This window comes from Psittacula echo (assembly GCF_963264785.1).
Source record: "Psittacula echo genome assembly, chromosome: 18".
Classification (NCBI taxonomy): domain Eukaryota; kingdom Metazoa; phylum Chordata; class Aves; order Psittaciformes; family Psittacidae; genus Psittacula; species Psittacula echo.
The window spans coordinates 3,465,577-3,488,021 of record NC_137754.1 but is presented as its reverse complement, the minus strand read 5'-3'; the positions used below and the strand labels follow the sequence as shown (position 1 = coordinate 3,488,021).

At 43.6% G+C, this 22,445-nt stretch overlaps 1 protein-coding gene across 1 annotated transcript in view; it reads left to right on the top strand.

The window, feature by feature from the left end:
* Positions 1-1,292: 1,292 nt before the first annotated feature.
* CLMP (CXADR like cell adhesion molecule) overlaps positions 1,293-22,445 on the top strand; it is a gene marked incomplete at both ends in the record, with an annotated part of 34,199 nt that continues 13,046 nt past the window's right edge. The window contains 2 exon segments of the mRNA XM_080631739.1: positions 1,293-1,399; positions 1,401-1,438. Of these exon segments, the coding sequence (XP_080487865.1) occupies positions 1,293-1,399; positions 1,401-1,438 (145 nt within the window).

Below are 22,445 nucleotides of genomic sequence, written 5' to 3'. Positions count from 1 at the left end.
AGTGTTCTTAAGGGAAGGGATTTTGTTCTGTCTTCTAAAGCTTTGCTTTGTCCCAGGTTCCACAATATGGGTAAAATTCATTTGCAATCTGCTGTGTTTTAGGTAGCCAGTGTTACTCTTCTATTAACATCCAAGCAGCCTAGCTCGAAGTTCTTTGCTTATCTGAAAAGCCCATGTATCCTAGGGCATATGGATATACTGGTGTAAGCATGAACTGTATATGTGTAAAGTGTAATAGATCAGAATGGTTGTGTAAATGCACACATGTAAAATATCACAGTTTCCATGGCCTGGCAAGATTTATATGTGTTTTAATATGGAATAAAAGAGTTCTGGCTGGTCAAAGTCATCATCTGTGAACTTTACTTGCTACCACATTTGAATCTTCTTATAGAAACAGGTTTGTCTTCACTGCTGTTGTGGCAGAAGTGGAATGGAGCATCTCAGCTTCTAAAACTTGCTAACTGCACTAGGGTGAAGCTCAAGATGAGCTGTAAAGCTGTATTGGGCTGCTTTAAAAGGGCTTTTGGAGGTGAGTTACAAATTGCATCCCATAGCAGTCATTAAATGTAGACAACACATTGCTGCTTCATTTGGCTTTTTCTCTCATCATGGAATGCAGAGTTAAATCAGTTTTTCAGAGTCTTTTCTCTCCTAAATACTTAAAGAAAACCGTGACGCAAATAGAAGAAGTATTCCAGTAAGACAAAAAGCTTTAATTCTGCAATTTACTAGCCACAAAAGAGAATGAAGTTAATATATACATGTGTGTTTATCACTCTAAGGAGCATGTGTGCCTTTTTCCATGAGTCTGTCTCTAGCCCTTGAGTGACTAATCTGACTTTTCCATGCTGGATTTTTACTGCCTCCAAACTTAACTGTTTTGACACTAGAGAAATCCTCGTTTCTCCTTTAAAGGTAAATATATATATATATGTACACATTATTGCTAGAAATCAAGAGAAGCTCTACCTCACCCATGTCTGGTCTTCACTATTAATCCCAGCTGATGGTAGGGAGGGGCTCTTCTGGGAGGCAGCCATGTGGTGAACATTGAGCACAGTGTTTTCCCCTGCTTCTCTCCTTTTCAGACAAGCAAAATTGTTCTATGCTGCCGTAGATGTGAACTCCCTCCTGCGCTGCCTCTGCCTTCTCTTTACCAGAAACTCAAAGGCCTGAATTATCAGCTGCAGAGATTTAAAAGCTCTCACTGAATCTGTGTGGAATATGGACAAGGAGATGAATAGCAGAAGGGAAGAAAGAGTGAAGTTGGTTATTTTTCTGGCACATGGATGCAGTTACACTCGGTGCATTCCAGAGGCGTTCCTTTGAATCCTGTGCAGGTCTGCTTGCTGTTCCTGGGAGAAAGGAAGAAAAAGGGAAGAAAAGTCCCTCTAGCTTGGAGACGGAATGTCTGCACTTCCAATTCTCTTTTTAGGTAGGCTGGCGTTTTGGTTTTGCTTAGTGTTTTTAATCAAACTTCCATGCACCCTCTCTTTGTGCCCGAAATACATTTCTCATGTGTTAGAGAAAGGGGCTTGTAAAGAGAAAACTTTTATGGGTAACTCCGATTTCAGTGGTGTTCGGGTTCCGATGTTTTCCTTGTTGCTTTATTAGCAGGTCGATTGCCAGGAATCTCTTAATATTTCATTTGTGGTGGTTAAGCAGACTTAGTCTGGAATGTGTTTCTTGTCTAAAGAGTGCAGTGCCTTTAAGCAATGAACTTGCGAGGGGCTTGAACCTCTCTGGCAAAACAAGGTGAACAAAATGTCCTTGTTTTGTGCATGGTGTCAAATGTGTTTAACTCCGTGTTTTGATTTGCTTGGGCATTTAACATGCAGATTTTGAAAGAAAAAGGGGTTATTGTTTCCAATTGATGCCTAAGATTAGAAACAGATGTGTTGTAGTGCAAGAGGGAGGGCTGGGGGGGAAGGCTTGGGAGTAGGGAGATAAAGGGGGAAAGCAAGAAATGGGAACAATGAGGGCTGCTGAAAGAAGGGGATGAAAAGAGGTAGAGGCTGACTGTTGAACAGGAGAGTGGAGAATAGCAAAGGAGACATTAAAGGAGAGTAAAGGGTTGAAGAGAGCTGTTTGTTAAAGCTATAGCCTATGGAGAAAAGAGTTTGCAGCCCTGAGGTCTTTGAGGGGGTTTGCCTACAAGACTGACTCAGAAGCAGCCTGAGTTTCTGCATCTCCAGAGGCACTGTAATGTGATGAGTGAGCTGCTGTCTCCATTCTGCTCACCACATCATGCTGACAGCTTTGAAATCTGTTGTGGTTGGGTAAAGGCTGTGATTCCTGGCTCTTCCTGTGCCCCAGGAACACTGGTACAGGTGTGAAAAAGTGGGTTGGTTTTTGATTCCCTGGGAAGAGTTGAGCCCCACAGGATGGTGGACTGATGTGGTGGCTGGACACAGAGTTTCATGACTTCTTCCTTAAATGTCAGAGGTGTGGAACATGGACTAACCAGATTTCTAGGTATCTGAAAGACAGGCAGCACTTAGAGATGCTGAATAAATTGTAGAAAGGGGTTTTGCTCTAGGAATGCTGTTAGCAAAGGTTTTATCTGTAGGGATGTGGCAGGGGGCTTGGATGTGCTGCAGAATCCTGCAGTGAGTGCAGGCAGCAGTTTCCCCCCCCTGCACATCTCCTTTGGCTATTTGTGCCTCTATGGTGGAGACTGCTTCAGGCTCCAGGATGAGATGGGAAGGTTAAGAACAGCTAGGCTTCTGCTAGAGGGGTCAGCCCTGCAGAAATGGCCAGGAACGCAGCTCTGTGGAAGGGTGCCTTCCTCCACTGCAGTTCTTGTTTCCATCAGTCTTTGATTCACCAACCCTACTCATCTGCTGAATATTCCCATATGTTGAAGGCTCGGAGCAAAAGGAATAAGCTGTTGCCAGAGACAAGGTGGTTTTGGCAGCAGTATAATGACAACTTACCTTTGCATGACTAGGACTGCTTTCATCTGTAAAACACAATGGGCATTATCATTGTTATGCCTTCGGCATCTAGGCAACTTGTTCTGCTGTGTCCAGCTTCATTCACCAATATTGGAAGCATGTTCCAGGGAAAAGTAAGGAAGTATTGTGATTCCCTATTGAAAACAAGGAGGCTGCGGAGTCTTGTTTGCTAGCTAGAGAAAGTCTAATTGCTTTTCTGCAGTGAAAAGTTATAGAAGTGCCGACAATGGCTTATTTTTCTTGCTGATAGCATGAAAGACTAGTGTGGAAAACAGAGGTTTTAGCAAAGACAAGCAAACTTGAAAGGAAAGTTGCCTGGTTTGGGTTTTCATTATTAAACATACTAATGGCATTTCTAATATATACAGTCCTTGTCTTTTAGTGTTTACTGCTCTGGGGCAAGTGAGCAGCTGTGTGAGGAGACAGGAAACAGGAGCCAATTAGTTTTAAACCAAGACAAGATAAAAGACCTTGCAAAATGTGGGCAAAAGGATGACCATGCTTACTTCCCTGGTAAAGGCTAGGTAAATGAAGCAGGAAGGGGTGAGGAGCGGAAGGTGATGCATGTGAATGTGTGTGCCTACATGTAAGTGTTTGACATCTGATTCTCATCTCTGTCCACAGCTGGTCAAAACGGTTTCAAACTCTGTGTAACACGCTGCACTCTTGAAAAACAAAATGAGTGTTTCCAACAGAAACAGCTGGTTCTTTGGTGTAAAAACTCGATGTTGCATTTCTCAGGCAGTAAAAAAGCCCCAACAAACTAATGAATGCTTTCATTTGAATGGTTTACTGAATTAAAGTTTTCAGGTGCTGGGATTCTCCTTTGCTGCCTTTTTCCCCTCTCCAAGTTCTTTTTGAATGTTTTGAATGAGCCTTCCATTAAAGTAGAAAACTGATTTTTTTTCTTGTCATCAAACATGTTCGCCTGTGTAATGCTGGCTTTGACACTACTATATGCTTTTTCTGCACTTACCTGCTAGTGTATGTGCTCTGCCCTTCAGAAACCAGTGGCATCAAGATTAAAAGCAATGATGTGAGAGGCCAAATCAGCCATCCAGCTTTCTGGTGTCCTGCTATTAGCAGTGAACCTTTACATTAGTGCGGGGGCTGCTCAGCACAATGCTCATTGAGCCTGACTTATTGTCTGACAAAGATGTAATCGCTGTGTGTGATACTGGGGTGATGCTGCTGGAGTGGGTGCAGCTGTAACAGCACAAGTACCTCTGTATTGATGTAGCTGAGCTCTGCCCTTTAAACTCTGAGGTCAATGACTCTCTTACAGCACTGTCCCAGGGGTATGCAGTTGCTGCATTGAACACCAAGACTCCAATTGTCTCATTGCGCTGGGGAAAAGGTTATGGTGCAGATCCTTCCCGAGCCCGCTGGCATGAGCAATCGGGTCTGACAGCATGCATTTGCCTAGGTATCCACCAGCCTTCTAGCTTGAAAATCCATGATGATATGGAAGCGGCTCCACAGCATTCAGCAGTGGTAGGTCAGCCTGGGGCTATGCTCTAGTACACTGACTCTGGCCTTCTCTCCTGCTCTAAGAGCACAGGCAACCTGCACTGTGCCTTATCTCATCTCCTTGAGATCCTTCTCCTTAAACCCTTGCAATGCTACACTCCAAAGCCAGCCACTGCAGTGTTTTGCTTTAAAAGAGCGCTTCTCTTGGTGAGGTTACTGGGAAGCTTTACACTTCAGTGGCATGCATTTGCCTGGAACTGGTAAAAGGCAAGGAGACTGTTCTAAGCAACTGAAAAACTAAGCTGATGGATTTCATATTCCTGCTGATTTTCCCAGATTTCTTAGCAATAACTAACAGCGTATAGAACACTTCCTATTTCCTAGCTTTCTCATGCTTCCTTCTCTGTTGCCTTTGCTTGTTTGCTTCATGGTGTACTTACAAAGCTTGGGGAAAGGGTTTTTGACCTATGTGTTAACAGAACTTAAAAAGCCTTAGTTCAGGAGTGGAGTACAAAAAGATCTGTAGCTGTGGAAAGGGGGTTTATGGGTGGTTTTTGGGAGGAATTCACCTTTTTGTGCCTTTGGATTCTGAAAGAGTTCAGGTAACTGAGTGTATTTAGCTCAAAAGGCTGTTCTCCCAAGGCCAATTGGCAACTCATGGAAACTCCAGAAGCAGATAACAAAGTAAGCTGCATGCAAGGTTGAGCCTCTTTCAGTTTAGTTCTAGGGCAGGGCAAAGAGCTCTTGAATAGAACACTACTCAAGGAATACTGAAGGCAAAGGAGCAAAGCATTGTATCCATTTGGCACTCCAGGAGGGAATTAAAAGGAACTAGGCATAATTGAGTTGCTATATGGCAGGGTATCAGGGGTAACACTCCTTGTGAGACACTAAAATTCCTCTAAAACCAGGGATGGTTTGCATCAAATATTGCTGTCAAGAGGCTTGGTGAGAAATTGCCTCTTTTCCTCTACCAGTGCTTTGTTTTAAATGCAATAGTTTGGATTTTTAGCATTAAAAAAACCCCACGTTTATTTTGGGAGTTATTTTTATCCTTTGTTTTTTCCATTTTACCATGAGAACAAAAAGGAGAAAAAAGGTAACGTTCCAGAGTGAGAAAAAGCAGGATGCCAAGGGGCTGCAATTCTGATGATGAATTCATTTTATGGGAAATAAAGCTGGAGGGGAAGGCAACTCTTGTGCATTTCCCATGGAAAACAACTGGTGTTTTGCCTTTGTGGCCACCCTGGACCTCGTCTCCAGTGTGTAGAATTAGCGGTCTGTTCCTGTGGGGTACTCTGGCCCACTTCAGAACGATGTTTTGTGTAAGAGCAGCACAAGCTTCCCAGAAATGTCATTGCACAACTGGCCTGGAGATATCCTGATCTTTATCCTCAGGATCACAACAAACGCCCCTGTTTTCCTCAAGGCAAATACAGGGTTTTATAGGGAACTTAGCAGGTTTGCAGCCTGGGATTTGAGCCTTCAGGAACTGCCTGGAAAGAAATGTAAACAGTCACTCAGACAAAGCCTTGTGTGTAAATGTGCCTTCTATGCCCTATTAAAACCAATGCAGTTGTTGGCTGTGTATCTGTAATGCAGAGAAAGCTCTGCTCGTGTGCACACAGTGCTGTGCGCTCCTTGCATACACTAATGTGGCTTCTTTGGGTGGAGTGGGAACTTGGTGGTGCCCTGTCCAAAAGATGACTGGGTCTTTCTTTCCCTCCTCTTTCCCCAAAGCTGTTTCTCCATCTGTTTTTAGAAGCGGTTGGTTTACAGAAGCAGCCCAACAAAAAGCCAAGGGTGAAGTCAGGTCACGGAGGTCTGTGAATAGATACTCAGATGACAGGATAGTGGAGGATGCAGGAAGCACAACAATGGAAAAATGTGTGAAGTGATGGAAAGTCAACAAGTGAGGGTGAATTTCTATCTTTATCTCTTAGACTCTACTTTCCCTTCCGTCTGCTTTAGTGTTGCTGAGTGAAGTAACAGCCCACCTCTGCCAGAACCCAAGGGGTTCAAACCTTGCCTCAAACATGCTTTTCCCTGGGTAGAACACAGAGGAGGTGTACACAATAGTGACTAGGAAAAGCTATGGGGCAATGTGAGGAGGATGGGTACTACCTTGCTTCAGCAAAGCACCATTGCTAGGCTTTTCTCAATGGCACCTTGGTTTCTCCATGTGACTCTTTAGGTAGCTTTACAAGTTGCTAAGGGGACTGAACAATTAAGATGTATTAGTGGTGGTGAATGTGATAGAAGGTCATGAAACAACTGCTGTCCTCCTCTATATCTTCCCTAGGAAAGCATTTGGCAGTTTCAAAAGGCAAATGTTGTAAATCAGCATTTCTCTTAATGGTCCAGACCCAGATTGGTGATGTCCTACAAGAATCAATATGCATTCCAGTATCTTTTCAGCCTGCCTCTTATGTAGCTGACATCCCTTTCTGTGGCTGGAAAATGAGTATGAAGCCTTAGTGTATGTGACTTGCTCCCAACCTATAAGGTACAAAGGTTGAAGTTCAGCTTAGTGCCTGCAGTTTAATTGCCTTTGGTAGGAAAGGTCAGTGAAATTTGTGGTGCTTATAACATGCACTGGCAGAAGAAAGGCTGCTCTCCTGGAAACAGCCTTTTGAAATGGAGCGTGCACAGTTAGAGGCAACTGATGACCATAACTAGGCTGCATTTGGTCTACCATATCATTGGGCTGCTGCTGTTAAAGCATGCATTGTGGTGTCACACTTACGTAAAGCTTTGGGTAACTCTGTCCATTGTTAGAGAAAAGTGGCTTCCATTCCCCTTCCTTCTTTGTGTCTCAGCAGAAATACTGGAATTAGGTGGTTTTCCAGTATTTGGAATATGAGATGCATGCTGGCTGAGTCTCATAGCTACCGCTTAGGCTATTCCTTTGTTTCTTGAAGGCTTGATGAAATTTTAAAGGCCATAGAGATGTTTAATAGATATGAACCTTTTTCTGTATGGGAAGACTGACACAGAGTGCCAGGCAATGGCAGAATGGTTTCGTGTGTGCGGGGGGAAGTCTTCCACATAACACATCAAGCTTTGAATATTGAACTCGGAGTCAGCCACTTCTTTTGCTTAAAAGAAATCAAATTGCAGGGTTTTCAACCTTGAAGGCAAATCACTTTATGACTTCATTGTTTAAATATAGGTTTTGTTTTGCGGGGGGATCGTTAGACTTGAAGCAAAAGCCTTGTAGCCCAGGGACTGTCACTTCTGATTACTTCCAGTGACACTTCCAATTATTTCCAATCACAATTCCAGGGACAAGAGGAAAAAGGAGCCACGTTCTCTAGCATCAGGGCTTGGGGTTTTTTTTCCTCTGAACAAAGGGCCATTTATCAAACCTCTGCAAGAAAAGGTACGGAGCCAGACTGGGAGCTCTGCTGTGGTAGTGTAATTCCAGAGCAAATCTGAAGTGAAACTAGAGGCTGGTGTCTGGGAATCCTGCTGTGGATCCTGCCTTGTTGAGTAATATTAAGGAAATTGCTTCATTTTCCCCAGGCATTAACTGGCACTAGCACTCATTTCAGGGCACAACACGCAGCTCCAGTGAATGTCTGCTAAATGCTCTGTGGGTCTTGTAAGACACGAGCATGCAAAAGTGCTGCTCATGGACAGCAAACAGCTCAGTGTGCTCACAATGGAAATGAGTCTGCTGAGGGAGCTTGACTGACTTCTAGGTACGTGAAGTGAAGGATTTGGTGCAGCGTAGTGAGCCTTATAGCTATTGTGTCCTTCAATAAAATGAACCAACATCCCAGCCAATGGAAGCTGGAGCACTACCTCATTTTCAGATGTCTCTGGTAGCATTACTTTGAACTGCTCAAGTGTAAAAGTAAGTCTAAAAATGGTGTCACAGCTTTCAATCACAGTTAGGGATTTAATTTCCTTAGTCATACCACACTAGGCTGTGAGTGAAGTTGGACCTGCTGAGTGTAGGGGTTATTATTAGCAACCGATTGCTTTATTTCCTTTATAGTTAAAGGCACCAGCTAAGATCAGGGCTCTACAAACACCAGGGAGACTGTTTTACATTGTACTAATAGATTATGAGTAACAGACCTGGTCTGATGTTAGGAGCCAGATATTTAAGAGCCTGAGTCAACTTACAATGGGAGTTGGATGCAGCTTCATGTGGTAACTGCTTTTAAAGGGGGAATGAGATGCATCAGTGGCCTGGTAGAATGAAGTACTGGTGTTTACTTCTTACTGCCATAAAGGCCCTGTTGTTGTTCCTCAACTGGTGGTGGTGTCCCTCACTTCTGTGTTTATTCTGGTCTGCCTAGGGTAGGATGCCACTGAGAGCTGCCTGTGCCAGCCTCATCTGTTTTCCTGTAAGGAAAGACTAGTGTGAAGTGCTGCTGTAATATGCAAACACTGGGCGTTATTTGCCTTTAGAGCATAAAGCAGACCATGCACATTTTGTCAGCAAAGTTCAGAAATTCATTTCCAGATGAGCAATTTGGCATTATTCTTGTTCCAAGACCTTCAAAGCATTCCTGTTCATCAGCTCTGATCTTACTGCGACATTTTGATGCCTGGAGTAGGGCAATTCCATTATAGGCTTCCATCAGTGTGACTGAGGTGGCACTTGCAGGGAGCTTGGTGCTAATCCTCTACAGATCTCAGCATTTCACATAAGGAACTGTTTTCCGAATCCATCCAGTCTGCGGGGATGTTTCCAAGCTTTGTCTTGCTCTGATGTGGTCTGTGCTGTGGGCAAAACCCCTCTTCATTTCCATTGTTCCAAGCTCTTGCTTGGAGACAATGGGAATTTTAACCAGATAAAGCATAGCTTTTGCATTGACAAATGCTGTGATTCTTTCAAGTTGCTTTTCCAAGGGGGAATTTGATGCAATTGGTGAGTGTTCAGGATGTCTAGATTCCATTCTTGGTTTGGCTACTGACTCAGTGGTGTAGTAATTCAGGCTCCATTTTAAGTGCCTGTTAGTTTTGAGTGTCTCCATTTCAAGTGCTACAAAGGGTCAGTACTTGTAAAAATGCAAGCATACAGACACGAGCTTGGTCACACCACCTAAGTGCTGTCAGATGTCAAGTTTTGGGGTGCAATTGAAAATGCCCTGTGCCTCAACAGCTCTTCTGCAGAATAAGTGTAAGAGCACTCAAATACAGCAACCTTTCCCTCACAGCTGTAAAGTGCATTGAAATCACTGTAGGAATGCAGCTGCAAAAGTCCAAAGTGATAGACTAAGACATATCAGGCGCTAGTTTAATGGGTGAAGAGTCTTCCCGTCAGTGCCACTCAATGTGGCAAATGGATCCCAGTTTACCTGGCTTTGTCAGAGCTCCTTCCATTTAGCCCAAAGCTACCATGGAGCAAACAGAAGAGAGCTGTTAATCCAGACCCAATATGACCTGGTACAAGGAAAGATCAAAACTGAGCTGCTGTGCTCTGGAGCTAATGATCCTGCATTGCACAATATTTCTCGTTCTAATAACTACTTGAGCTTCCATCTTTTTCCTATTTAGTGATGCCTTGGGCATGTTGCTTCCATTGTGGGACAGCAATGAATACATAGCCAGCAGTAAAAGGACTGAATGCAGTGGGGGCTGCAGTGTTTCTTTTTCTCTAGTTGTCATCAAGCATCTTCCCCTGCCCCATATCCTTTTCTGTGAAAGCACCAGGAGAGAAGATGAAAGCCACAACCAGAATGTGAATGGAACAAACTGGGTGTTATTGCTCCGGATGGAACTATTTGGGATGATATTTTCTGGGTTGTATGTGCTCTGAGGCAGGGAGTACTCCTTTGCCTGTTCACACCGTTGCCTACAACACTGCAGACTTGAAAGCTGGTACAGCAATCCAAAATGTCTTAAACCCAGCTTTCTTCCTGCTTGCTGCCTAAACAAGCCAGGCACCAGGTTACTATTTGTGTAACTCCAGACTATAAATTCATGCAGAGTAATTGGCACTGCTTTTCTATCCTTGCTGCTGATTAAAATGCTTCTTAATTTTTTATGATGAGCTTGTATAAGCAGAATGGAGGGAAAAGCCATTAAAGAAGTAAATGAATTCTGGTTTTCTAAAGCATCTGTGTGGAGTAGACAGGAACTGAGCTCACTCAATGCTCCCCTCTAAAATGATGTCTTTTAGCACCCTTTCAGTCTGGATCTGCCTCACAGCATGATCTAACTGCCCTGGATTTAGATTTGTGACTTTCTTAACTTTGGCTTGAGTGTATGCAAGCCTCTTCATCCCTTCATGCCTCAGTGTCCCAGCCCCAGTTAGTACAGTTGTGATGCTGGGCCACAAATGGTTTAGTTCACGAAGGTAAGACTGTATGAAGAGTATCTGATGGGATGGACGCTGTAAAGGGCTCTGATTTTTCTCTCTCTGCATAAGGTCCATTATGAGCCAGATTTACACTGGGTCTGAGTTACAGGAGGAAAAGGCAGTAGTAGCTCTATATTCCTGCTTTTGAGGGAACAGCCCTGCTCATGGCTTTAAATCATTCTGGGGGTTTATTTTTCTGTGTCAGCACTGTCAGAGCCTATAATCCTCAACTAAAAGAGGCCATCCCGCCCTACCAAGAGGACTTAAAGTGAGGAATCCCCCTCAGCAAGGATGTGGCAAGCAGACTGACAATGTAAAAGAAAGGAAAAAAATATCCTGAGCCAATATGGATAAAATTAGGGCCTGGTAATGATGCAGAATTCAAGCCATGAAGAATTCCCTGAGCACAGGGAGCTGGTGGAGCCACACAATGGGCAGAGCTTAGTGCCAACCATGCATACTAACAACAGAAACCAAGCAGGTAATGGTTATGCATGCTTTGTAAACACCCATCACCAGTTATGCTCATACTGTGCAGACAGGGAAGACTTTATATAGCAGATTAATGTTATTCTACATATGTTTTACATAGCAGTCACTATTCATGTATTATCTACATCCCCTCCCATCCATAATATAGGAACACTCAGGGCAGATGCCAGGGAAAACGCTCAAGGTAGCTGTGAGATTAAAGGTACTGGACTGTCAGATTTGCATCAGTCCTGAGCTGTGCTATCAATGTTGAGGCAGGTTACAGGCAGAGGAGCTTTGTTCATTATCTGGCTTTTGGGTCTCCAGGAAGACAGAGCAAGATGCCTCCCTTGTGCTTCAGGTGGAGGTAAATGCTTCCTGTACAAAGTACAGTGTGGCTAATGCATGGAAAATGGCATATAAAACTTGGTAGTATCTTTCTAGCAAGAGGGTCAGAATAGTGTTTAAGAAGAGACGGGAAGACAGGAATCTCTGCTTTTGCTTCCAGCTCCAGTGGTGGCTCTATCAGAATGAGAACCTTTCAGTGATAAGGTTCAGATCTGTTGTTCATTAACTTGTCTCATCTCCCGTGTAATCCCAGTAGGTGGTTTTACAAGTCCTTTTGGAGCCTTGGTGTCCCCATCCATAAAAAGGCAAATGTCTCGTTATATAATGTGGTTTATGGTCCTCAGACAAAACAATGAGGAGTATTGGTAAAAAGCTTGATTTTTATCAGCCTGCCCTTTCCAAAGAGCTTATAGCTGCTGTCTGCTTGCATTTGTATTTCATGCCACTGGGATGTAACTGTGTTCTGACAGAGCTGGCTCTTTCAGCATTTAGGGGGGAAGAGTTGGGAATCTTCAAGAGCCATGCGACTCCTTACTTCAGTTCTTTATAAATTTTGTAGGAAATACACTCAGCCATACTTCCTAAAAGAGGAAATGCTCGAGTCCTGTCTCCTGTGTTTAGACTAAACAGAATCCAGATAATTTAATCTAAAAGGGAAATGCTCTTTTGAGGATAAACAGCCTGAATAAAACATTTCTGCACAAACCCATGGCAATGTCCCCCCCTTACACTACAACCCCCCTGCCAAACAGTTTCTATCCTGAGTGATGCCAGGAGCAGCTTGGCTGATCAAGGGAATTGGCCTCACTGTAAATCTTACTCGGGATACCCTGTTATGACTGCTCCCATCATGCTGCTACCAATAATCATCCCAAGTAATCATTGAGGATCAAGTGGGCACATTTTACATGGCTTACTCTGCGTAAATGCTAACTAAGAGCCATCGCCTGGCAGATAGACCCTTTGGGTTTGTTTGTAGATATTAATGAGGGCCAGATGCTGAGACTTGTGTGGTCTGGGGCTGTTGAACTGCTGTTATCTACAGTATGAAGCCATTTGATTTCTTTTCTTTACAAGGCAAACAAACTATTTTCAGCATTATGAAGCTGTGGCAACTTCACCATTTGCTGGGCTGAAGAAACACAGGAGGTGGAAGCTTGAAACAAGGGTGTGTATATATCCTGTCACTCCAGATACAGCAACCAAAGAGCAAATAGGCATGTTAACTGTCAGTGCAAGATTTGCACATTGAAGCTGTGTCCAGGACAGAATGCCAGCACCTAATAAGCATGTGTTACAGAGTAAGAGGTGCAATAAGGGTTAGGATACCCACTTAGCCTGTTATCTTGTTTCTAGCTATTAATAGGAGTTGGTTTGAGGGAAAGAATACAGGAACAGGGTAAAAAAGGAATTTTTCCTGATATTTATAGTCAGTAAATGGCTAATGTATTCACTTAGCCATACTTCTTCCTGTGGCCCGTGGGCTTGCCACAGTTACTCATACCCTTTATTCAGTTGTGAGCTGTCACAACTGCATCTGACAGATGCCTAGGAAACCCTACAATAACCCCAATAAGTATTTCACTTTTCTTACATAGATTTAGCCAGTGAGTCAGACTCCTGCCTGAGAGCAAACATGGAAATAAGGAGTTAGGAACTACTGGATGAGGCTAACGGTTAATCTACAGAGTTTCACTCAAAATGGTCCAGTATCAGATGGAGGTGGAAGAAAATCCACAACTGACAGTGCATGGAATCCCATACTTGTATGGGAAAGTTGCTGCTGAATATAAGGCAGATAAGGAAAATTATGCATTTATACACTTGAAGAAATAAATCTAGTGTGACTCGTGCTTAAGCCTTATAAATATCTAATAGCTTCCTGAATGGATACTGAGCCCTTGGAATCTCTTTTCTAGTAGCCGGATGCTCCATTTCTTAATGTGAAGATGGGCTGAATCACTTCTTACATTGATGGAGGAGTTGAAACAAAAATAGGCTGTGGGGAACCTGCCGAGGAATTTGAGCTTTGGCTTTGTGTGGTTTCAGGTAGCCCCAGGTGTGTTCATGAAGAGCTGGACTTTCAGCTCTCCCTGCAGTCTTGCAGCCACGCTTTTCCCCTGGCTGGTTCAGGACAGAAGACATGTAAATAACTGGTGCTTGCAGAAGCTTGTGCCTGGCGAGCTGGCTTAGTTTGGGCCAGGGTAAAGGTCTTTGCAGTAAACCCTTGGTCCAAGGCTGCTTTTTAGCTTGTTGAAACAATGCAGCTGAGTGGGGTTTAGTTCAAGGAAGGAATGTGAACTGTTTAAGAATGAGAGATGATGCTGGGCTATGCTTGCTGTCAGATATACACAAAGCTCTGTCATAATGTGCTGTCTGGCATCTCTTGGCACCTCTCATGTTTTACCTGCTTACCTTTTATAGTAAATGTTTTGATGAGCACCAGTATGTTCAAGCAAACAGAGACACAGGGATGACATGACAGACAGTTTGCCCAGATCAAGAGGCAGGGTGCTGTGATTGATTCCCTAAAACAAGGAGAGAATAAAACTAGTCAAGGTCTGTAAATCCCACTCAGTTCTAAATGAGCCCTGGATTCTAACATCAACTGACAGCTAGGGCTGGTTGATGCTAAACCTCCCCCTTCCTGGATGAAACCCAAAATCAGGACAGCCCCTGTTGTCTTTTAGATAACTATTCTCAGAGGGCTCTGTAATCTAGAATGCAGGGGGGGTTAAGAGCTGATAGCTGGAAGTTGAACCTTGACAAATGCAGGATAGAAGCTGAGATTCAAGGAATTATTGGGAAGTTTAATGTACCACTGAACTAGTCTGTCAGTGGGAGGAGATGCTAATAGAACTGCAGGCTGTTCAACTGTACAAACATCATGATGATCTGTGGTCTCTGTACCGCACACTTGAATGATCAAACCTCATATATTCTGGCTTTGAAAATCTATTAGTAAATGTTGCATTTCATTCTTACAATTGTATTTTGGATTGAGATTTAGTTTGGTTTCTTTGGGGTTATGCTTTGGATGTTCCATTGTCTTGTTATGGGCTTAAAATATGCTTTCTGCAGTAGTTCCACAGAGCTGTGTAGTGCATTACCATTAAGTGAGGTGGTAAGCGCAAATGTGGGCGGACAAGTGTATATCAATGAGTGGACCAAGTCAGTTCTTAGACTCTTTTTTAGATCACGGAGGTGTCTGACTTCCTCTCCCATTTTTTTTCTAATGTTTTCTTATCCATCTGAGTTTCATATTGGGATAGAGGCTGACTTGTCCTCAGCCTTCTAATTCATTCTAAAGATAAGTACAAAGCTGCTTTTGTTGTTTTGAGAGACCCCATGGGGTTTGAGGCTTTGTCACTCTCTCCAGCTAACATAAGTTCATATCTATTTTTCCTGCTTATACCCGCAAGTTGTTCTCAGCCTGCATCAAGTCTTTAAAACCAACTGACTTTATGGATACACAGCTGCCATTTGAAGCTTGCATCGAGAGGAAGGTGCTTTAATTGCTTTCCAGAGTAAAAGACAACAAATGATTGTGTAGATAAGAGGATGTTCATTCCTTGTATGTTCTGTGCTGTTTCTTTTCCCATCTCTGCTGCTTCCCAGTCTCTGCCACAGAACATACGAAACCAAAGGAATCTGAATCTAAAGGCTTCTAAATTTGCACCATCTGAATGGGTTTGAAATGGTGAGGAGTCAACACCCCCACTGCTTTGCTAAAAACCTTTGTATGCTCAGTTTTGCTCCAGCCACTTGATAACCTAAAGATTCTAGGTCTCAGGTCCTACGAGTTCTCTCAACAGTCTCAACTTGCCTGTTGCCTCTTCTTTTAGACACTCAGATATCACCACTGTATTTGTTATTCTCTATGCAGCATCTAAACAAGACCTATTCTTGTCTCAGTGCTTAACCTAATGTAAAGAATATCAAGCGACATGTCTAACAGACACCTTCAATCAGCTAAATTATAGTCAGAACAATAGGAGTAGAAGCAGATTTTTACTAAGTAGTAATCTGGCTCTAACCATAAATGCCTCAGACGCTCTAGTTCTCAACTGCCTCAGTGTCTGGAACAGATTCACCACATCAAGAGCCTTACAATAGCAGGGAGGCACCAGGCTGCTGCTTGCGTTTGTCGCGTTTATTTCTGATAGTTTATTTATTTGCTCTTAAAAGTTCTTTGGGGGGAATCTCTTATCGGCTCCAAAACGTGGCCGTGCTGCTGAATGAGAGGCTGTGACATTAAAAGTAATTGACATTAAGATGTTGTGACATTAAAATTAATCATGTTTGATGGATGCTGGAGACGGAATCCGCAAGGCTCCCGGGTGCACGTTTTAGCGAGTTCTGACATTCATTCTCCCCCTTCGGTTCCTGCAGTGTTATGTAACTGCCTTCCGCACCCGCTGGTCCCAAAACCATGTGCAGGGAGGGAATGTGCTGCAGGAAGAAGGGGTTTTCTTGGAGTCCACTGCTTCATAGCTTTGGGTGTGATGACTTCTTTATCCTTCACCCAGTGAACTAATCAGATTCGCTAAATCAATGCGGTACTGGTGACGCTGGCTTCCTAATCAGAAGGTTGGAGATGAAAGAGGCCACTGGGATGTTTGCAGCAGAGCTCATGGAGTTGTGGAGCACTTATTCCATCTGCTATAGAAATTCAGGCAAGAGGCTTGCAAGGAAACCTGGTTCTTGTAGTGTAAATAGGGATTTTCTTGGTTTTGTTGCCATTTGTTGCAATAATGGGCAAATAATTCTTGTTTCGTCGCAACTGCGTGGTTCAGACCTGGTCAGTTGCCAGTTCTGCTGGTGTGGCCCCAGCACTAAACGAAGAAGGAACTGACAGTGTTTTCCTTCAGGACCTGGAGTTCCTCAAAGAGCTGGAGGAGATGTGCTATAACCTGATACCTATATTTTACAGCCAAGTCCTTTAGCAGCAGCCAGGAATGAGATGAGTGTCAGGAACGGATGGCTGGTCTCTATTTGCATGCTCACTCTGTGAAGAATCAGGTGAAATCACAGCAGCCTTCTCTTCCTTTTAGTGTCCAAAACCTATCTAGAAACGTTCCTTCCAGGCAGCAAGCGAGATGCAGCTTGGTTGAAAGGATGAAATCTTGGTTCCAGGATAACATTTTCCAACTTCCTTTTTTAGCAATGTGAAGCTGGAGGGGCCTCAAAAATGAGCCCATGTATTGGGCGAGAAGCCAGTTACCTCCTTGCAGCTCGAGCTCTGTGCTGGCTCCGCTTTCTGTCCTATTTGGAAACTAGAAGTAATAAGCTGATGTGAGCTGATCTCGTTTTTCCTTTCCCACTGTGGTCTGTATGTATAGGGTGTCAGCCTTTGAAAGCCAGCACAGTGAGAGTATAGCCTTTTTTTCATGGCCTCTTAGTACTGAGTGATAACTTGCATGAGATTCAATGTAACTTCACTTTTAAAAGCAAAAAACCCCATGTCGTAAGGCAATTTAGCTGGAGTTAAAGCTTGGCATGATGGTTAGGGGCACTAAGAACTGCTTTCTGCAAACAGCTTGTCAAGAGATGTTCCCAGTGTGTAGTTTGATTTGGATTGACCCTGTGAACTGTAGATCTTATCCCTAGCTCTGCTCATTCCTTGTGACTCCAGTCAGTCTTGTGTCCCTAACTATCCATGGGCAAATGGAGCTTTCAGTATTGGCTTTTTCCTTAGCAAACTGGAAACAATGATACTTAGGTGCTTCACTAAGTGGCTATGAGAAGAAAACTGAGATCTTGGTATAGGAGGGTCAATGAATCCTGTCATGATCTTGTCCTTTTCACTGTACAATGTGCACAAGTCATACCGTGGGGCACCAAGGACAGGAAGGTGATGTTAAGGACGTTTTTGCTAATGCAATATGAAACTAGTTAATAGACTGCCACTGGATGAAGTCCATATAGGAGACAGACTTGATTGAATATACTATTTCCTTTTCTTTGCACTCTTCTATTTTTCTTTGGTGATATCCAAGTCCCTGGGGAGTAATAGATAAGCTTGAGTATCCACAGTGTTTGGATATGCAAGATAAAGTACCAACAAGTTACAGTTGAGATGCTTTGATGGCAGGTTTGCAGAGCTGCATGCCCTCAGTGAAGGGTATGAAGGTGAAGAGCAGCTTGGGGAGGCAAAGGAAGACCAGAGGTGCTCTGTTTAGACAGTGGGGTTTACGTAGTCTTCCTTCTGACTGAAAATGCCTTCTTAAAGCGGGGGGAAGAAGCTGTGTCAGCTCCTATTAAAGAAAATGGGTTTTCCTAAAGAAGCCAAACCCACGAGGACTGAAGGGAAGAGCCAAATATTTGGCAGCTTTTTGTGGTGTTTCTGGCTTAAGAACATGGGGAATTTTTGGATACAAAATTAACCCATCGGAACACTGAATTACAGTAATAGAAAAAGTGGATTTCAGCTTGCAGGAAAGCATGTTTTGTGGCTTTTGAAGGGATGGTACCTCCCTGCAAACCTGGGTCTATATGCATCTCCAGGATCATGAATAGGGTATGGGCACTAAGGAAGCCAGCTAGGATGTCTGAGCCCCCAAGGTTTGGCTTCAGTTCCCCAAATCTGAGCATTGCTGGATAATGTACTCTGCAAATATTGGCTTTGCCTTATTTTTGTCCCTTTTTGTGCCACTTTATGTGGTCAGGTAATGGTTTAGTTATTGTCTGGCTCCTAGAAATAAATGTCAGTGTTGTCTGAGTAAATATGGGGGAAAACCCCAATGTTAGACAGATCTTTCCTTGTAAGTTCAGGCAATCAAACCCCAATATCAGGTGATGTATCTGACCAGTTACAACAGCTTGGTTTTCCTCCATTATGTGGACAGAAATAAAAGCTGGTACTGGAGACAGCTGTGACCTGCTCACAGATACTGTCAGCAAGAAAAGAGGTTGAATCCATCAAATAAATGCTGCGCTTGGTTCTCCCCCCAGACCACACATGCTGGGCTTTAATGTAAATGTGGCTGCCAGATGGCTGCCAGACAGTACAATGGGCTTAATCACTGAAGACCCCACCACCCTGATCCAGCAGCTGTGTACACAGTTCGTGTTATGGTGGCTGAAACCAAACTGGTGTTCAGGAGCTCCTCTGTACCCAAAGTAGCGGAAGAGGAGCACTTCTTTCTGCACAGCCTAAAGCCGCAGTGAAGCAGGAAGGCTTTAGGGAGTGGGACTTGAGTCTCATGGGTCCTTCCTGCTCTAAGACTTCAAGCTTGTCACGGAATGGCACAAAGCAGAAGGGATTTCTGGAGGTTTGTGGCTCAAAAGCAGTGTCAGCTTGCATCAGGCTGCTCTGGCTTTTAGGCAGTCCAGTTCTGAATAGCTCTAAGGATGCTGATTCAACAGTCTATGAGCCTCTGTTCCAGTGGATGACTGTTCTCATAGTGGGTTTTTTCCCTACTATCTGACCATTATTTCCCCCTTTTTAGGGCTTGTCCATTGTCTCATCCACTCGTGTATATCTGAGAAATCTGGCTTCTCTACAATCTTCTTGTTCCCTATGTAAGTTTTACATATGCACCCCTGAGGCATGCAGGTTTCCTTACATAAATTGGAAAGGACAGAAATGAGGTGCAGAGAAGCTGCAGCTTGTCCAGGAAACCTTAGCTCTGCATCAGGGCTTGAGGTCCTTTTCTGCTTGAGCTTTCCTATTGGGAATCTTAGATGAATTCCCTGGCAACTCCTCACTGCCCAAGTTTCCCAAATAATTCAGTAGAAATCTTTCTTCCATCACTTGTCAGACTGTACAGACCCATGCAATGCCTGTATCCCTGTGCTAGCTCTGGAGTCCTTGTATCCTGTTCCTTATATCCTTTCCCCTTTGCATTAAAAATACATGAGGTTCTGCAGGACAAAAAGGTGAGTGTGTGCCAGTAATGTGCCTTTGGAGCATAGGCGGCTAAGGCAGTTCTGATAACTGAGGTATCGGGAGTTTGTGGTTGGTGCTACAGACGTTGCTTGTTGTCCTCAACAGCAGTTTAAGAAATGGCTCTGAAAGATGATGCACACACATTGTGATCGCAACAAAGTCCAAAATACAGCTTCTCACAAGATAGGAATAAGTTGGTTGGACCTCTTGGATAAACTGAAAATGAGGGTAGAAGTCCTGAGTCCTGGAGCTGGTCATGTGTGCTCCCCATTCCTCCTAGGCTTACTTCTATGTACTTCACCTGACCTTTACAGTATGTTTCTTGAGAAGATGCCTGACCTTTTCACATCTCATTAGCAGATTGGTTCAACTGTTGCCTGAATCCCATCTTTACCCTGCTCCAAACCACTCTTCCAGTTCAGCATCTTGGAAACACTGTGCTTGCTCACCAGAGCTCGGTGATGTACTGCAGCTCTCAGACAGGGCTCCTTGCTGTCGGAATGCTGATACCCAGTGCCTGTATTTACAAAGGGCTTGGCCTTTCGTCTTACTCCGGGCATCCTCACTTTAGGAAAGGGACAAGTGCCAGAGGAGAACTAGATTGCTCTTTTGAGCAAAGGTCACAGGCGTATTTGGCAGGCATGATGCTTGCACGTTCCCGTTCAGGGTTTCTCCCTGCCAATGGCCCTAGGCTTTTGCAGACTTTGCTGCTTTGCAGAGCCCTTGATATTTCCAAACATGCAAAATATATGTAACAAGCATTGCAGCCCTGTGGTAAACAGGGAAGGAGCTGCCTCCCTGCTGATCTCATTCCTATTGCAGAGACAGTCTGATGTGACCATTAGAAATGAAGTGGTTCAGTGTGGTTCAGCCCTGATAAGTTCTGAGCTGTTTAACTCTGCTATAGTAGCCCTCCGTGTTGTCCTCCCAGCAATCTGCAGGTTTTATTTAGCTCAAGTAATACTGAAGCTTTATTTTAGTCTTTCCACCTGTATGTTTGAAAGCCAGTTAAAATTGGGTTTGAAAGCCAGTGTTTTGACTGTGCTTCTATTTCTGAGGGAAGTGAAATGGATCTGGTTCCTGTTTTAGTCCTTATGCCTCTTCCAAGCACCTTAGATGGTAACTTAATTGCTGCTTCCAGCCTTTAAAACTAGGGTTTGGATATATCTACACTAAGATAGAAAAAGAAACAAACCAGATTTATAAGTAGACAGTTGAAAAACTAATAAACATGTCTTTCTATGGGTTTTTAAATGTTCTAGAACATTCACAGAAGCAAATATTTGAGTAATTCCTCATTTTCTGATGTTGTTTCTTGGGTTGCTACACTCACTTTAAGCTATGTTGGTTAACTTTATTGTATAGCCATGTCCTTTTTAGGCCATTGTTGAGTGGAATGGATCCAGAAGTTGGAATTGCTCACACACTGCAATCCTGTGGGTAGTGGAATCCTCCTCGGACTTTACCATCTCTGGCTATTATCAGTGCACAAGAATGCCTTAGGTTCAGCTGTGCTGAAGAAACAGAAATGCAGGAATCTGTAATGCCTTATATTGTGTTAAACAACGCTTCCTTGTTTCCTGTGTGTGACTTTGCAGTCCCTTGCTTAACTTCAGGCTCGCTTGCAGCAGCTGTGCAGTGTTGCTGTCAGTTGGAATAGCTGTTGTGCTCCACTTTGGGAAGCTGTCCCTCTGCAGGGAGAGTGCTTTCCAAAGCCTGCTTGTCTCAGAGTCAATACAAGTTCTCACAAGTATAGTATTCAGTCTGGTTTTCAGCTTGTAAATGTTACTGAGAAGCTCAGGATCGTTTTGAGCACCAAATGGAAGATCAGACCTTCTTCAGTGCAATGTGAACTAAAATGTGGTGTCTAGAGATTCAGTGGATTGCCAGTGTGATGCCAGCTTCCTAAAATGCAGCTGGGTGTCTCTTCCAGCATTTCCAGTGGGGTTTGCATTCCTCAGTAATCCCCACTTGCTCAGTTTGTAGCTCTGATTCAGAAAGTGGGATTACAGAGCTCTGCCTCTACTCATCCGAGACCTTAGTGTACATGTCCAGATGCCATACCTCCTAGTAACAGCAGGGAAGCAAACAAAAGATGATGGATCTTTTCTCAGTTTTCCTGCAGCTTGTACACTGTTGTGCCAAACTCGAGGAAAGATGCAGGGAGGGACTTGAATCATATTGATAAGAACCTCCTCCTCCTCCTTTTCATTCCTTCTGGCTCACACTGAAGCCACTCCAAGGGCAAGGGTTAAGAGAATGAGGTTTCTTCAATTTTTTTAACCTCTGATGGGGTCAGTAAATATAAAGTAATTGATTGTAACTACTATAGCATTGGTGAGAAACAGGCTGCAGGCAGCATCTCTAACCACAGCTCCTCCCGAGTTAAGCTGCTGCTGTTCCTGGTCTTGTGCTCACACCAAGGGATGCACCTTGTATTCATCCCAGAAGTGTTGCAGAGTTTAATGTCTTCACAAAGTCTTTCACAAGACTTAAAGGGGTGATAGGGAGGAGCTGCTGCTGCTGTTCTTTTTCTGCCCTAGGGTAAGCTCTAGCTGAGGCTTTGAGATTGAGTGAATATGAGAAGTGACAGAGTGCTAATACATTAGACATTCATTTTGTACCATATTAGCAGTGCTTGTAGTGGATAAGTGAGATGTCATACCGTGTTATGTGCAATTACGAGTACACAATTGAACATCTCATCGAGGTAACATGGATGTGCTGAACAGGGACTGAAGTCTGTACCTTTATATCAAATTGGGCTGAAAATTAAAGGAAGATGGAGAAAGGCATGAAGTTTATTTGTATCTTCTGAGTTTCCCGGTACCTCCTTTGGCAAGCTTAAACCAAGCTGAATTTCTATAGCAAAAAGTAGCAGAAAAGCCTAATCAGTTCAGTGGTTTCTGGTTATCCTTTGACACTAAGGGGGAAAAACAGGGAGTCCTCAATACAAGAATGGCTTTATTAGGCATATTTATCAGCT